Source organism: Mustela putorius, unplaced genomic scaffold (assembly GCF_011764305.1).
Source record: "Mustela putorius furo isolate JIRA1106 unplaced genomic scaffold, ASM1176430v1.1 tig00000078_pilon_pilon_pilon, whole genome shotgun sequence".
NCBI lineage: Eukaryota > Metazoa > Chordata > Mammalia > Carnivora > Mustelidae > Mustela > Mustela putorius.
The window spans coordinates 44,583-60,049 of NW_025421270.1; the positions used below are offsets into that span (position 1 = coordinate 44,583).

The 15,467-nt window shown below is 54.6% G+C and overlaps 1 protein-coding gene across 1 annotated transcript; it reads right to left on the reverse strand.

Moving 5' to 3' along the window:
• Positions 1–8,339: 8,339 nt before the first annotated feature.
• Positions 8,340–15,196, reverse strand: LOC101682433 (leucine-rich repeat-containing protein 75B). Its single transcript, XM_004742469.3, has 4 exons — positions 14,588–15,196; positions 11,888–12,016; positions 10,441–10,556; positions 8,340–9,026 (listed from the first exon to the last, which is right to left on the reverse strand). Exons 1-4 carry the CDS (start codon positions 15,065–15,067, stop codon positions 8,501–8,503), a joined length of 1,251 nt encoding a protein of 416 aa, XP_004742526.1. The 5' UTR covers positions 15,068–15,196; the 3' UTR covers positions 8,340–8,500.
• Between the last annotated feature and the right edge of the window lie 271 nt (positions 15,197–15,467).

Genomic DNA, 15,467 nt, shown 5'->3' on the forward strand with positions numbered 1-15,467 from the left:
AATTTTTTTCTTTTAGGATTTTATTTATTTATTTGACAGAAAAAGAGAGAATTCAAGTAGGGGAGAGGCAGACAGAGGGAGAGGAGGAAGCAGTCTCCCTGCTGAGCAAGGAGTCAGATGCAGGGTTTGATCCCAGGACCCTGGGATCATGACCTGAGCTGAAGGCAGATGCCTAACCAATTGAGCCACCCAGGTCCCCCTCCAATGTGGAATTTAAGAAACAAAACAGATGGGGGTGCCTGGGAGTCTCAGTCCATTAAGTGTCTGCCTTCCACTCTGGTCTTGATCCCGGGGTCCTGGGATAGAGCCCCACATCAGGCTCCCTGCTCAGTGGGGAGCCTGTTTCTCCCTCTCCCTTGCCTGCCACGCCATCTGCTTGTTCTCTCTCTTTGTTAAATAAATAAATAAAATCTTAAAAAGAAAGAAAGAAAGAAAAGAAACAAAACAGATAAACAGATGGGAAGGAAAAAAAAAACACAGAGTGGACAACAAACCATAAGAGACTCTTAATGTTAGAGAACAAACTAGGGTTTGATGGAGGGAGGTGGGTGGAGGATGGGTTAAATGGGTGATGGCTATTCAGGAGGGCACTTATTATCATGAGCACTGATATGTAATGATGAATTAGTAAATTCTACTCCTGAAACCAGTATTACACTATATACTAACTAACTAGAATTTAAATTAAAAAAAAATTAAAAAGCAGTACCCAACTATATGCTACCTGTAAGAAACAAACCTTAAATATAAAGACACAAATAAGTTAAATGTAAAAGGATGGAAAAAGATTATACCATTGCTAACAACTAATCAATCAAAACAAAGCGGGAATAGCTATAGCTAGAATAAGATTAGAGAAGTAGGTTTCAGAGCAAGAAATATTACCAGGGGGGCACCTGGGTGACTCAGTTGATTAAATGTCTTTCTTTGGGTCCCATCATGATCCCAGGGTCCTGGGATCGAGCCCCACATTGGTTCCCTGCTCAGTGGGGAGTCTGATTCTCCCTCTCTGTCCCTTTCCCCCAATCTGTGCTCTCTCTCTCCCTCCCTCTCTCTCTCTCAAAATAAGTAATTAAAATCTAAAAAAAAAAAAGAAATATTATCATAAATAATGGTCATTTCATAATGATGATAGGGTCAGTTAATCAAGGAGCCATAACAATCTTAAACATTTATTTAACTAATAATAAATCTTCAAAATGCATGATGCGAAAAACGCAACTAGAAATAGACAAATATAGTTACAGTCAGGGGTGTCAGTTCCCCTCTCAATAATCCATAGCTCAAGTAAACAGAAAACCAGCAAGGATATAGTAGTCAACTTGATTTTGATTAACACTTAATAGAACCACCCAACAATAGCAGGATTCTCAAGAGCACATTCTTCTCAAGTGCACACAGAACGTTTACCAAATTCAAAAGACTTCAAAGCCACACTAACTATGTTGTCTGACCACAAGGAAATTAAATTAGAAATCATTAGCAGAAAGATCGTTGGAAAATCTCGAAATATTTGGAAACAAAATAACACACTTCTAAGTAACCCGTGGATCAAAGAAAGAACCAAAAGAGAAATTCGTGTTTCAAACTGACTTTTATTTTACTCATTGTTTTTAAGATTTTATTTATTTATTTGAGAGAGAGAGAGCATGGAACAGGGGCACGTGCTCAAACATGAGCAGGGGGAGGGGCAGAGGGAGATGCAGACTCCCCACTGAGCAGGAAGCCTGATGGCAGGGCCCCAGGATCATGACCTAAGCTTAAGCTTAACCAGCTGAGCCACCCAGGCACCCCTGAACTGACTTTTAAATGGAAACACAATGTATCAGAATTTGTGGGATGTCACTAAAACACAGCTTGGTGGGATGGGGGAGCAGGACCTTTATGGCAGTGTATATCTATATTAGAAAAAAAAGAAAGGTCTTGAGGCACCTGGGTGGCTCAGTGGGTTAAGCCTCTGCCTTCGGCTCAGGTCATGATCCCAGAGTCCTGGGATCAAGCCCCGCATCAGGCTCTCTGCTGAGCAGGGAGCCTGCTTCCCTTCCTCTCTCTCTGCCTGCCTCTCTGCCTACTTGTGATCTCTGTCTGTCAAATAAATAAATAAAATCTTAAAAAAAAAAAAGAATATAGAAAAAGGGGTGCCTGGGTGGCTCAGTGAGTTGGGCCTCTGCCTTCGGCTGGGATCGTGGTCCCGGGGTCCTGGGATGGAGCCCCGCATTGGGCTCTCTGATTGGTGGGGAACCTGCTTCCCTCTTTCCCTCTGCCTGCTTGTGATCTCTCTCTCTCTCTCTGCCAAGTAAATAAATAGGATCTAAAAAATAAAATAAAATAAATAAAGAATCTAGGGGCGCCTGGGTGGCTCAGTGGGTTAAAGCTTCTGCCTTTGGATCAGGTCATGATCCAGGCTCCTGGGATCGAGCCCCACATCAGGCTCTCTGCTCGGCAGGGAGCCTGCTTCCTCCTCTCTCTCTCTCTGCTTGCCTCTCTGCCTACTTGTGATCTCTCTCTGTCAAATAAATAAAATCTTTTAAAAAAAAAATCTAGAAAAAAGGGCACCTAGCTGGCTCAGTCAGTGGAGCATGTGCCCTTTAATCTTGGGGTTGTGAGTTTGAGCCCCACGTTGGTTGTAGAGATTACTTACAAAAAATAAAAAATAAATTAAAAAAAAAGAAGAGCCAATGAAACCTAAAGTAAGCAGAAGAAAAGAAATAAAGATCAAAATGGATATCAATGAAATAGAAAACAGACAACCATAGAGAAAATCAAGATCATAAAATTGATAAACCTCTAGTCAGACTGATGAGGAAAAAAACCCACAATTACCAGTCTTGGGAATGAGAGAGAGGACTACTACAGATTTTACAGATATAGAAAGGGAATATTATGAAAAATTTTATGCCAATAAATTCAATAACTCAGATGAAATGGACAAATTTCTTAAAAAATCCAAAGTACAAATACTTACTCAAGAAGTAACTAACCTGAATAGTCTCATATCTATTAAGGAAACTGGAATTGTAGTTGAAAACCATCTACAAAGAGAACTCCAGACCCATGTGGCTTCACTGAGGAAATTTTACCAAATATTTAAGGAAGAAATAATACCAATTCTCCATAAACTCTTCGTAAAAAATTGAAGGGAATAACTTCTCAACTCATTCTACGAGACCAGCATTACCCTGATAAGCAAAACCAGGCAGGCAAAGATATTATAAGAAAAGAAAACCATAGTGAGGGGTGCCTGGGTGGCTCAATGCATTTAGCCTCTGCCTTTGGCTCTGGTCATGATCTCAGGGTCCTGGGATTGAGCCCCGCATCGGCATCGGGCTCTCTGCACAGTGGGGAGCCTGCTCTCCCTGCCCACCCCGCAGCCCCGCCTACCTTTCTCTGCCTACTCGTGATCTGTCTGTCAAATAAATAAACAAAATCTTTAAAAAAAGAAAAGAAAAGAACACCATAGTGAGATACCACTACCCAAGAGAAAAGGAAATATATGTTCATGCAAAACCTTGTACATGAATATTCATGGAAGCTTTATTTGTAACTGCTGAACACTGGGAACAACCCAATGGAGGTACGTCCATCCAATAAAATATGATTAAGAGGAACTACTAGCATATATAACATCGTGTTAGTCTTAAAATAATTACGCTGAATGAAAGATAAAAGAGTACACCCCATACTCGTCCACATTTCTAAACTTCCATATAACTAAAACTATAGAGGTGTCTAGCTGGCTCAGTTGGAAGACTGTGTGACTCTTGATCTCGGGGATTGTGAGTTCAAGCCCCACATTAGGCGTGGAGATTCCTGAAAGTATAAATAAACCAAAACAACAACAGCAAAAAAACCCCACTAAACTCTCTAGAAAATGGAACTAATCTAACAGGAGAGCAAGCAGGTCAAAGTCATTCCTGCTGGGGAGGGAATGGGCAGGGAGAGATAGAAAGGATTCATTGTCAAGGGGCACAAGGAAACTTTTGGAAATGACAGATATCTTCACTGTCTTGATTGCAGTGGCGGTTTCATGGAAATCAAAGTGTACCATACTGTACACTTTTAATTGTAACACTTGTTGGGGCACCTGGCTGGTTCAGTTGGTTAAGTGTCCTGACTCTTGGTTTCCACTCAGGTCATGATCTCATGGGCCGTGAAATGGAGATTGAGCCCCTTTTGGGTGCGCTCAGTGGGGCGTCTGCTTGAAGAGTCTCTCCCTCTGCCCCCCTCCCACGTGCCACGCAAGCAAGCACACACACACGTGCATGCGTTCTCTCTCTCTCTAAAAAATTTAAAATAATAAATAAATCCCCCCCAAATATCGTAATGCTTATTATGTCCACTTTATTAGATTTCAGTTGTACTGCAATGAAGGATTATTTAAAAATACAATACAGTTTTGGGGGCACCTGGGTGGCTCGGTCGGTTAAGTGCCCGACTCTTGATTTCGGCTCTGGTCATGATTTCAGGGTCCTGATACTGAGCCTGGAGTCGGATTCTGTGCTCAGCTCCAAGTCGGCTTGAGATTCTCTCTTTCTCCTTCTGCCCCTCCCACACTCACATGCATGTGCGCTCTCTCTCTCTCGAAATAAATAAATCTTTTTTAAAAAATTAAAAAATAGGGACTTCCTGGGTAGCTCAGTGGGTTAAGTGGCTACCTTGGGCTCAGGTCATGATCCTGGGGCCCTGGGATTCAGTCCCCCAACAGGTTCCCTGATCAGCGGAGAGGCTGCATCTCTCTCTGCCTGCCACTCCCTCTATTTGTGCACTTGCTCTCTCTGACAAATAAATACATAACATCTCTTTAAAAAAATAAAAATTAAAAATACCGTTTTAAGAAATTAAAATTGAAGTATACAGTTGGGAAAGGAAATACTGGTTTTCACTGATGATTGGCAACTATCCCTAAGAGAGAGGAGGAAGTGTGTCTTCCTCTCCTTCCAAGAAACCAGAGAAAAACCTCTGTGCTAGGCTGATATCAAACACTGGGTTCAGCTGCCAGAGATTTTGGATTTTTTTTTAATTTTTTTTTTTTTTTTTTTTTTTTTTTACAGAGAGAGATCACAAGTAGACAGAGAGGCAGGCAGAGAGAGAGAGAGGAGGAAGCAGACTCCCTGCTGAGCAGAGAGCCCGATGCGGGACTTGATCCCAGGACCCTGAGATCATGACCCGAGCCGAACGCAGCGGCTTAGCCCACTGAGCCACCCAGGCACCCGAGATTTTGGATTTTTAAGATGAAGACTCAGCAGAGGCTGACATCTGCTGTAAACTCCTATCAGATGCACCGTATCTGGGCTCAACTATTCTCCCTTCCGGGACAGAAAAGAAGTTCCCAAATGTTGGTCACAGAGGTCCTGTGGAGCACAGGTGTCTTTCCTACATGTCTCCCTTTGATGCTCTGAACATCCTGGCAAGGCAGGTTTAGACTTGAGGAGGCTGATGCCCAGGGAGGGGAAGGCATCTACAGTTGTCCCAGGCAGACTGTCAGAAGTGGGAGCCGATCCTGCATGCCACCCCCCACCCCCGCCCCCTAGTACAGGGCTAGGCTTCATTCAGCCGGTTGAGTACTTCGGAACCCACTCCCCATCTGTCCCTTTCAATCCTGGAGAAGGGCAAAGCCTGCGTCCTCACCGCTGCCTCTCTGCCCATTTTGCATGCAAAGAAACAGGCTCAGGGAGCTCCTGATTGGTCTTGTGCTAGGGGGAGTGTGACCGAGGGTCTCTCCCACTACAGGACACCTGCCATCAAACCCTGTGGTCTCCTGTGTCAAATCCTCAGCCCCTCGGATAGCTGTGGGACAGGCAGCATCAGGCAGGCGTTAGCATCACAAGGCGGGCCTCCTGGCTCACACCCCGGCTCCACCAGTTTCTAGCTCTTTACCTTGGATGGATCACTTAACCTCTCCATGTGTCAGCTCCTTACCTGTAAGTGTGAAGAGAATTCAAGGAATGTGAAGCCATCAGAACAGTACCTGGCCCACGGAAAGGCTACAGGAGTGCTCTCTCTAAATAAAGGGCTTCAGCTTTGCCTAGTTCTGAGGGTCTGGGCCCCTGCCATTCCCAGCCAGGGAGCCCAGGGTGGAGGCCCCTGTGACACTGAAGAGGGCCTGCCCTGTGCCTCCCTTCCCCCACGCAGCAGGCACTTTCCAGACTTGGTCATGCTCTCTCCAGCAGGATAAGGGGGGGCGTGGTTCACCTAGTTCCCAAGATGAAGGAACAGGCCCCAAGAGGACACCACCGTGGGTGACAGGGCTGTGACCAGCGGAGCCTAACTGCCTCCAAGACTGGGCCTGGGGCAGGCCCATCTGCTGCCTCTTGGGTCTGGAACTCAGGCTGGAGCCCACCTGGCGGGGGCTCTCTGCCCACCAACCTTCATGGCACAAGCCCCCTCCTCCTGGAGTGACCCTGCCTGTAGTGTAGCCGGTGGCCGTGAGGCCTGACGGCAGGGCCCATGAAGGGGCTGTGGACACCTGCCTGGCAACAAGGCCAACCCTCTTCTCTTGAGCTGGTTTATGCTCGAGCTCAGCTATTGCATCGCGTGCCTCCGTCTGAGAGGCGGGGAGATTGAGACCAGCTGCCGCCGCCTGGATTCTCCCAGAGCTCGCCCGGTGACACCCTGCTCAGGTCGTCACACCATTCTGGTAGGAGTCTCTCCCAGCAGCGACGTTGCAGGTTTGTGGGCTGGACTGGGGCCAATGGTGGGCAGGGAGCAAGGGGGGCAGGAGGGTGGCGGGGGGAGAGCTTGGCGCCTCTCCAGCAAGGAATCGCAGGAGAACACGGCTGCTTGCCTGTGACGGACTCACCAGCCTGCCCAGTACAAAGCTGGCTTCTCCATCTTTCTCCTCTCCGCTGGCCCCTTTCATCTCCCATTCCTCTTTGCCTTGCTCTGGGGAGCCTGAGCCCCTTGTTCTGGAGAGAGGGCACCAGAGACACTTCTGTGGCTCCCAAGCTAATGGGCAGGCCCATGTCTTTAAAACAAGGAGGACCGAGAGGGCCAGGCCCCCAGGATGGAGGGCTGAGAGCTGGAAGGGACTACAGAGAGCCAGCCCTATTTAACACAGAGGGGAAAAGGAGAGCCCCAAGGCCGGGAGAGAGGAGGCCCTGGCCAGGTCCCCACAGCAAGTTAGAAGCAGAGCTGGGCTGAACCTGGTGTTTTCACACTCTTCCCACCACCTCCAGATAGGGGTTCCTCCAAAAGCAGCCAGGCTGGCAGGGGCCTGTCCTCGGGGTGGGCGGGTAGCAACAGAGAGGGTGCTTTCTTCTTCCCCACGTCTTGCCTGGTCCTAGGACCCAGCACCATGCCGTCCTCACCCTTCTTGGCCATCTCATTTTTGGCCCAAGAGGCTGTTGTATATCCGGCTGACCTGGAATCCATGCTGACTCATGGTCCCCCTGTGGACGCAACTGTGGAAGAAGGTCAGTTGGTGGGCCTGGGTATGCAGGCCCAGGGAGAAGCCCCACCTTCTCTTTGGCCCCGGGGGCCTTCTCTCCCCCATCAGGTCTCTCCTCATCTGTGAGGATCCCCATTGCCCCAGACCTGACCTGGCTCTGCATGGGAGACTTGGGCTGCTGGCTTCCCCACTCTGGGACTCAGTTTCCCCCAGGACCTCTTTAAATTTCTTCCTTGTCTTTGCCCTGCCCAACTCCTAGCTGGCTTTAGGCTCTGATCTGGAGCCTGCTCTGATGGTCCTTGGGGAGAGGGAAGATAGCGCCGGCTGGGAACAGCTACCCCTGGGGCAACCCTAGGAACACTCTACCCCCAATCTCTTGCTCCTGGTTGGGTCCACCTCCACCTCCTGCGTGCTTTCTTGGGGTCCACCCGAGGGAAGGACGGTGCACATGGGCCTTCAGGCCCTGGAGAGAACACACAAACTCTTTGTCTCTGGTCTCAGGTACCTTCTAAGCCCCCAGAGTTACCCACTAGGTACAGGGAGCCTTGGGGGTTGGTACTAGGGGTGGTGGGCAGCACTCAACCTGCGGGAGATGAACCTTGCCTCCTCTCAGTGCAGTCTTGTCCCCAGCCCCGGGGGTCCTGGGCTCAGGCACAAGATTACTGTGGGACTCTCTTCTGAGCTTTGCCCCTCTGTGGCCTCCCCATTTGCTCCTCTCTGGGCCCCACACAGATGTGATGGTCAGGTCCTTGGCGGCCTCCTCTAACTCCCCAGCCCACAGATGGACCCGACCCCACACCTGGGTGTCTGCCCAGGGAGCACCTGGAGGAAGTCAGTGTGTGCTGGGTCCCTCTCTTCAGGTGACTCTTTGGCCACCCCTTCTCCCGACTCCAAAAGCAGGGCTGGCACTAAGTGGCCCTGAGGTCCACGGTGCAGAAAGGCTGAGGCGGAGGAGGGCATCACCATTTACTGCAGGATGGGCCCAGCAGGTGCTGAGGGAAGCCTGACACTCCATCCCAGGCTAAGCATGTACGCTGGATCCCTCCAGGCCTCCATCGCCCCCATCCCCCGTGCCTAGAAGCATTGGCCCTCTGGTGGGAGGTGGGTGGTGGGTCACCTCATGCAGCAGGCCTGGGGCTCAGACCCTGGCCCAGTGGCTGCAGAACCCCAGGTGGAGGCAGCAGAGCTGGCCCCAGCCACGCCACCCTCGGCCTCAAGGTCCAGGCCCTCGTAGATGGTGGGGAGTGAGGTGCGCTGGCTGAGCCGCCGGCGCAGGCCGACCAGCAGGGGCTGGGGCAAGGAGGCCACGTCCACGTTGTTGCCCAGGTCCACCCAGGCCAGCGCGGGGAACTTGGCAGAGTCCTTGATGGCCTCAGTGAGCTCGCGCGCAGTGGCCCTGGTCAGCCTGTTGCCGTTGAGCAGGAGCTGGGTGAGGTGGGGCAGTGACCAGAGGCTGGGCAGCAGCAGGCGCAAGAGCTCATCGCTCAGCCCCGTGAAGCTCAGGTCCAGCACTGTAAGCCCGGCTCCCTGGCTTCCCAGGTAGCGGGTAATGTGTTGCACGTCCCGTGCGGAGAGTGGGATCCCCGAGAGGTTCACGGTCTCCCCCGCCAGCTGAGTCATCTGGAGACTGCTCTTGAGGCTGTGGGAAGGTGGCAGGCAAGGATGGATTGAGCAAGGGTCCACGGCCCAGGCAAGTCCCCACTGGCTGCAGAGAGCGACCCGTCGGGGCAGCCCACCAGGTGGTAGGGGGACTGGGCCCTGCAGTCAGGCCTCACTGGGGTCCAACAGCTACTTCCTACATGGGTGGTCATGGGCAATTCTTGGAACCTCTCTGAGCCTCAGTTTCTCCTTTGGTGAAAAGGGGACCTGGCTGTTGTGAGGAATAAACATCCAGATGTTAAGCTTCCCTAATCCGTTATTATTACAAAAACCTACTGCGTGCCTGGGTCGCCACATCTGTTATATCTAGAGTAAGAACGATGATCCCATTCTGCAGAGGGGCGAATGACGCTCAGAGAGGTGACGGGACTCTTCCATGGTCACATACCACTAAGAGGGAAGCCAAGTCTTCAAAATGAGGGGCTCTGACTCCGGAGCCCACACCTTTTTTCCCACGCCTCCTCCAAGATCGATCCTTTGTGGGTAAAGATAGATGTTCCTATGAGGGTGACAGGCTATCAGGCTAGTCCCCCCGGCTTTGGAGACTAGAGGACAGGTCCAGAGTAGCAAGAGAGGAGGTGTTGGTAGGTGAAGGGCCCCCGTCTTCTAAGCTGGAAAGGAAGTTTAGAGACCGAGAAGAGTCCCACACCACCCCCTGGGTCTCTCTTGTCATGTGAATATGGCCTACTATGCAGGGAGGCAGTGGGACCAACTCCAGTGCCCTCAGTCAGCATGGCAGGGAACAACCGCATGGGCTCTGGGCTCGTCATGAGCCATCAGGCTCGAAGGATGAGGAAGCAAGCAAGGGAGAGCACTGGGACTGCGGTTCTGGGTCCCTGGACCTGGGTGTCTGCAGCCAGTCCTTAGGCTGCATCTGGCCATGGAGCTGTGGATGGAGTGACTGGGAGGGGGACCCACAGCAGAGCAAGCTCTCAGGATGGCTATGGAAGCCTTCACTTCCGGCAGCCTGGCAAAGGCTTTTCAAAGAGCTGTAGGTAAATCAGGGTCAGGGGTGGTCTTGGGCAAGCCACCTTGCCTCTCCCAACCTCAGTTTCCTTTCCTGTGAAATTGGCATCATGAGCCAGAATCTGTCCCCCTCGCAGCCTGTTGAGAGGATCCAGCGGATGTCTGCTGAGATCACCTTGGCCCTGGGGTCGGGGCCAGGCCCTATGACAGGCTAGGGACTCAGGGGCAAAAGTGAACGGCAGGAGGCAGGTCACACAGAGGGTTGCAGCTAGACTTGGGAAACATTCCAGAGCTTCGATGTGGACAAGAGTGAGGGGCTCACTGGGGACGGGCTCAGGGCCCAGCTGCCTGCTGAGCTGCCTCGCCATGTTGGCCTAGAAAGGGACGCTAAGGGGCCACAAGGTAGGGCTGTGGCTAGGCTCCCTTACCAGCTCTGAGTCTTCCTCCGGGGCAGGCTGGACCCCCGCTGCCGCTTGGAGTGAGGGGTGAGGTGGTAGATGAGCTGGCGGCAGATCTTATCTGAGGACTTCCAGAGCTCATAGTCCTGTCGGGGGGCAGTGTTGTCAGGGTGAGGCTGAGCCCCATCCCTCCCCCGTCATGGGCCTTGGGGATCCAAGTGTGTGCCCCAGCACATGACTCATCATGGATCACTGAGCTGCCCACTAGCCTCCCCCGCCCACCCCCCACCCTGGCTGTAGCCTGGCTCAGAGCCAGGGGAGGCTGCCCGCTGGTAACTGGACAGGCTGGTCTGAGGCCCGCAGTGCCCGGCGGGAGGAAGCCCAGACAATGGGCCCTTGTTCCCTGTCCTCAGGCCCAAGGCCAGTGTCTCGGGCTATCAGCCGGCTCCCTGCCCACCCTCAGCGCTCCCCGGGGGACTCGCCACCAGGGGAGGCAGGCCTGGGCCCCTCCAGGGAGCCCTGCTCCACTGACGCCACCCTCAGGGAATGGGAACCAGCCAGGTCAGCATGCTCTTCTTCCTCTCACTCTCCAAGCCTGCCTGTGGGGCCTGGGTCTGGGCTGCCAGCACTGGGAGGGTTCATGGTTCCGGTACCACCACTTGGATCTCTCCCGGGCCAAGGTGGGCCCTCGTAGAGACCTAGCTCGGAGGACAAACAGGGATGCTCTGCTTTTCGTGGAGCTGGCACTGAGCACACTCCGCCATCCAGCACATTCTTTATCCCGTTCCTCTGTCAATAGTGCGTACGCACAGTAGCAGCAAGCCCTGCCTGTCGCCGTGTGGCTCTTGGCTAGCCTCAGAACCCCTGGGGACCACTGCGTATAGATGCAGAGGTCTGGAGCTGGCTGCGCCCATAGCGGGCACCCTTGTTTCACACAGGGACTCACTGTGACTGAGGGGTGGTGGCTGTGTCAGGGGCACAGCATGGGAAGGATGCTCATGGGAAGGATGTTGCCAGGTGCCCCCAGAGCGGGGTTTGGAGTGAATGTGGTGGTTTGGGAGAAGGGGAATGGAGGCCCCAGGTGTATCCATACAGGATGGGGACATGTGGACGGGGGTTCCAGCCCAAGGGGGATCTTTTCTGGCCCCAGGAGCTCAAAAGCTGGGAGTTTGTATCCATCAGCAGATTTATCAGAACATTCTATGTCCCAGTGTCCCTGTGTGGTGTTCGGGGTCCCAGGTCCTGGAGCCCAGGAAGCAGGTCTACCCAACATATGACTTTTGGAGAGTAGGAAAGTACAGCTCACGTGTGTTCCTAGTACACTGAACCTGGCCGTAGGTCCCAGTGAGGGACATTAACCGACTTAAGGCCTTGAAGCAAGCCAGATGAGGACGAGGCTCCTAGCCCCCAGCCCTGTGCGCTCCTGGTCCCTGTTAGCTGCGTTGCCCAGTCTGAGGTCCGTGTCTACAGGCCTCACCGTTTTGGGGCACTGCAGGTCCCGGGCCAGGTTCACAAGCAGGTCATGGGAGATGGGGTCCACCAGATTGAGGAAGGCCACATTCCTGTAGAGGATGTCGGTGAGGAGGGTCCCCTCGAGGCCCAGGTCCTGTGAGTGGTGAGGAGAGTTGAGTGAGCGGAGTCAGGCTCTCCCTTCTCCAGCCACCCCCCCTCCAAGCCAGCCCCTCACATCTGTTCCCCTCTCTCAGGCTCCCTCCTTGATGCTTGCTGGAGTCTCTTCCCAGGTGGCAGTGGGCCTGCTGTCCAGGGGCAGTGGGGACCCCTTGGAAGAGGAAAGTGTCAGTGCATCGGGCCCTTTAGGGAGGTGCTAAGGAGGTTCTAAAACCCTTAGACTGTTTTCCCTGGAGGGGAAACATGGTACTGTGACACCTGCCACCTCTGGGGTTGGGCTTATCTGGAGGGCTCTTTGGGGGCTTCTCTGATAACCCCCCAGTGCCGCTGTCCTCCAGCATTCCTTCCGGACCCTTTGCCTCTCTTCCACCTATTCCCAAGCTCTCCGAGTTCTGGCTGCAATCTGTTTGCTGACAGGTGCAGGGCCCTTTGTGGGGGACGGACCTCTCTCTCCGTTCAGATGTCCGAAAGGCAGCTCGGACTGGGCGGGTTCACCTCCTGCCTTGAAGCTGGCCTTGCCTCCTGTGCCCCCGCTCAGTAAAGGGCATCACCATCCCCACCATCCCAGCACTCAGGCAGGAGCCCAGAACCACCCTGCACTCTTCCGTCACCCTTCTCTGCCCAGCTCTCTCTCCCTACTGCTCAAGGAGCTTTCAGGCCTTTCTCCCTAACAGCCTCCTCCAGGGCCTGTTGCCTCCTAACAGCCACCTACTTCCAACCCTTGGGCTGCCAGAGCCAGCTCCAGGAAACACATACCTAAGCTCGACCCTTAACCCCTTTGGTGGAGACCAAATGCTCTCGTATAACACTAGACACTCAGGCGCAGCCTGGCCTTCCCACCCTCCCCAGCCCCCCAGTCTCTTTCTCTGGCCTCCATGTCTCCTACCCCTCACAGAGACATCACCACTGGGCCTCGGGCCTGACCTGGCCTCCCTGCCTTCAGTCCTTCAGATCTCCCATAGGCCTGGTCTGGCACTGAACACCCTTTTAGAGTATATTCTGACAAGCTGATGGGACAGGTGCAGCCAGGAGGGGCCTCCAGACCCCTGGGTCCTCCCCAAGCCAGAGAGTGAGACCCTCTGTGCATAAGCCCCCGATGCACAGGAAGATAGGCCAGGTAGAAGGCCCAAGGACCATAACTGCAAAGTCCCCACGGTTTGTGGGGCTGGATAGCCCCCTCTCTGGATGGGAAGCCTGACCTCTGAGACATGAGGGGGCAACATAGCTGGTTTCCCGGCTTTAAAAAAAAAGTTCTGCTGGCGCCTTGGGCTCCGGATACCGACAAAGATCTGTACCTCTGGATGGTCTAGCTGGTTGGGTGCTGCTTTGCTGTTTTCATTTTAAACACCATTCAAGTTACAAATGCCGGCTAGGGAAGATCTAGAAGAGAGGGCTAGCTGGTGAGCCCAAGCTGACCCATACAGGGCCCCAGTTGCACAGCCAGCCTTCTGCTGGTCTGGACAGCTCCTCTTAAAGGGCCAGCCCCACCTTTCCAGCCCAGTGAGCCTAGATAAAGGAAACTCAGTGCATCAGGGGGTGGGGCTGGGAGACTAGAGGTTGGGCTCTGGCCTCAGCTGCCCCCTAATTTTCTTGGTGGCCATAGGCTTGCCACTGTTCTCCAAGCCTCAGTTTCCCTTCTCTAATCATCTACCTGCAGGCCAAACACCTGCATGGCTGATTTCAGATTCCAGGATGGGGCATGTTGGGGCAGCAGCTGCTGTGGAGGGTGGGGACATGGCCAGAGAGGAAAGTGGCTTGCCCAGTGTTGATGCTGGGACCAGAACCCAGGTCTCCTAGGGCACCCCAGGCTGGCTCAGGTACCCGGTGTGTGTGCGACCAGAGGTGCACTCCCCCAACCCCACCCAAGTCCAGATGTGCTGTTGTGATGTACAGATGCCGGTTTATGTACTCAATGGGCGTGATCTGCCTATCAGGAGGACGGGTGGTGTGAATTGTCGCTGCGTAATGTCACGGCGAGGTGGCACCGGCTGACCAGCTGGGCTGTCACTTTCTGGGGGTCCTCTCTCCAGGGTGCTGTGCAGTGAGTGCCTCCCTTCACCCTGGAGGAGCCAGGAGCTGTCCTCTTCCCCTTGCCCCTCAGTACAAGACGTCGTCCCCCTCCCTCCACTCCCTTGCCGCTCCTCCCAGCCCTACTCTTCTCCTGCCAAGGCCTGAATCTGGGTTCTTAGCTCCAGGCTTGGGGCTCCCTCAACACACACAACTGACCTCTCCAACCCCGGAGAGGTGGACTGCAGTCACGATCCCCGTCTCCACACTCACAGCCCCCAGCCCACCCGCGCAGCCGCGCGGCCTCCACCCCAGCCCATTGCTTTCCGTGCCTCGCCCTCTCGCCCAGACAAGACCCTTCAGCCGGTCGCACTCTTCCCTTCGGAACCCTCCCGGCCCGCGCACGCAGTCTGGGGCCAGCCCTGTCTCCCGCGCCCCGGGCCAGCTACGCAGCACCTCCCGGCCCCTTCCAGGCCCGCAGCCCGCGGCTCCTGGCCCCTCCCCGGCCTCCAGCCCCGGGTCGGCCCGCTCCTTCTCTCGCCTGGCGCAGGAGGCGCAGTAGCTGCCGGGCGCGCTCGGGCCGCCGCTCACGGAGCATGGACTGGATCTCGCGGAGCCAGCGCACCCGGCGCTCAAAGGGCGCGGGCCCGCACCCCGCCGCCGCCCCGGCTTCTGAGCCCGCCTCGGGTCTGGTCCGCCGGCCCAGCCGCGCCCCCATGGCCGCAGAGCTGCCGGCGCGGAGCTGGAGGGAGTCCCAGCCGTCTGCGCACCGCCCCCGGCCCCGCCGGGGCTGCAGCGGGTGGGGAGCTCGGGATCTGGTGGTGCGCGCCCGGGCGGGGCCGCAGCAGTGGAAGGGAGGGGGGCTTCCTGCTGGGCGCCCCCGCCCGGGAGCTCCCAAGCACTCGGTTCGGGAGGTCTCGCTGGAGCCCGCGCTGGAATGGGCGCCGGAGCTATGTGGCCAGAGCCCGGAGCGTTTGGGGGAGGCGCTGAGCCGGGGCCGGACGAGGTGGCGCTTGGCCATGGCCTCCGTGCTGACTGTGGAGCAGTCGCTTTGGTGGTGCAAAGAGCACTGGACTCGGAGTCAGGGCGGGATTCCGTTGCCAGCCTTAGGCAGTGCCATCACCTGTCTTCAGGAATTTCCCTGGCAGTGGGCGATTGTAGTAACTGACCTGTCCACCAGCATAGATGTTCCTGCTTGACAAATATTTACTACCCCTCCCTGCCTGGCTGGGGGCAACCCTGGGCAGGCTAGGTGATGCGGGCTCCCTGTGACCCAGGCCTGGGAGACTGGGGGAATGAAGAGTGCTGGTTAGCCCGAAGGGCTAACTCTGGGCGGGCTGGCAGCGGGTCAGTTGCACCTGCCCCAGGCTTCAGTCTCCCAGCTTGACAGGGGTGCGGAGGCAGTGTGAGGAGGGGGGGGT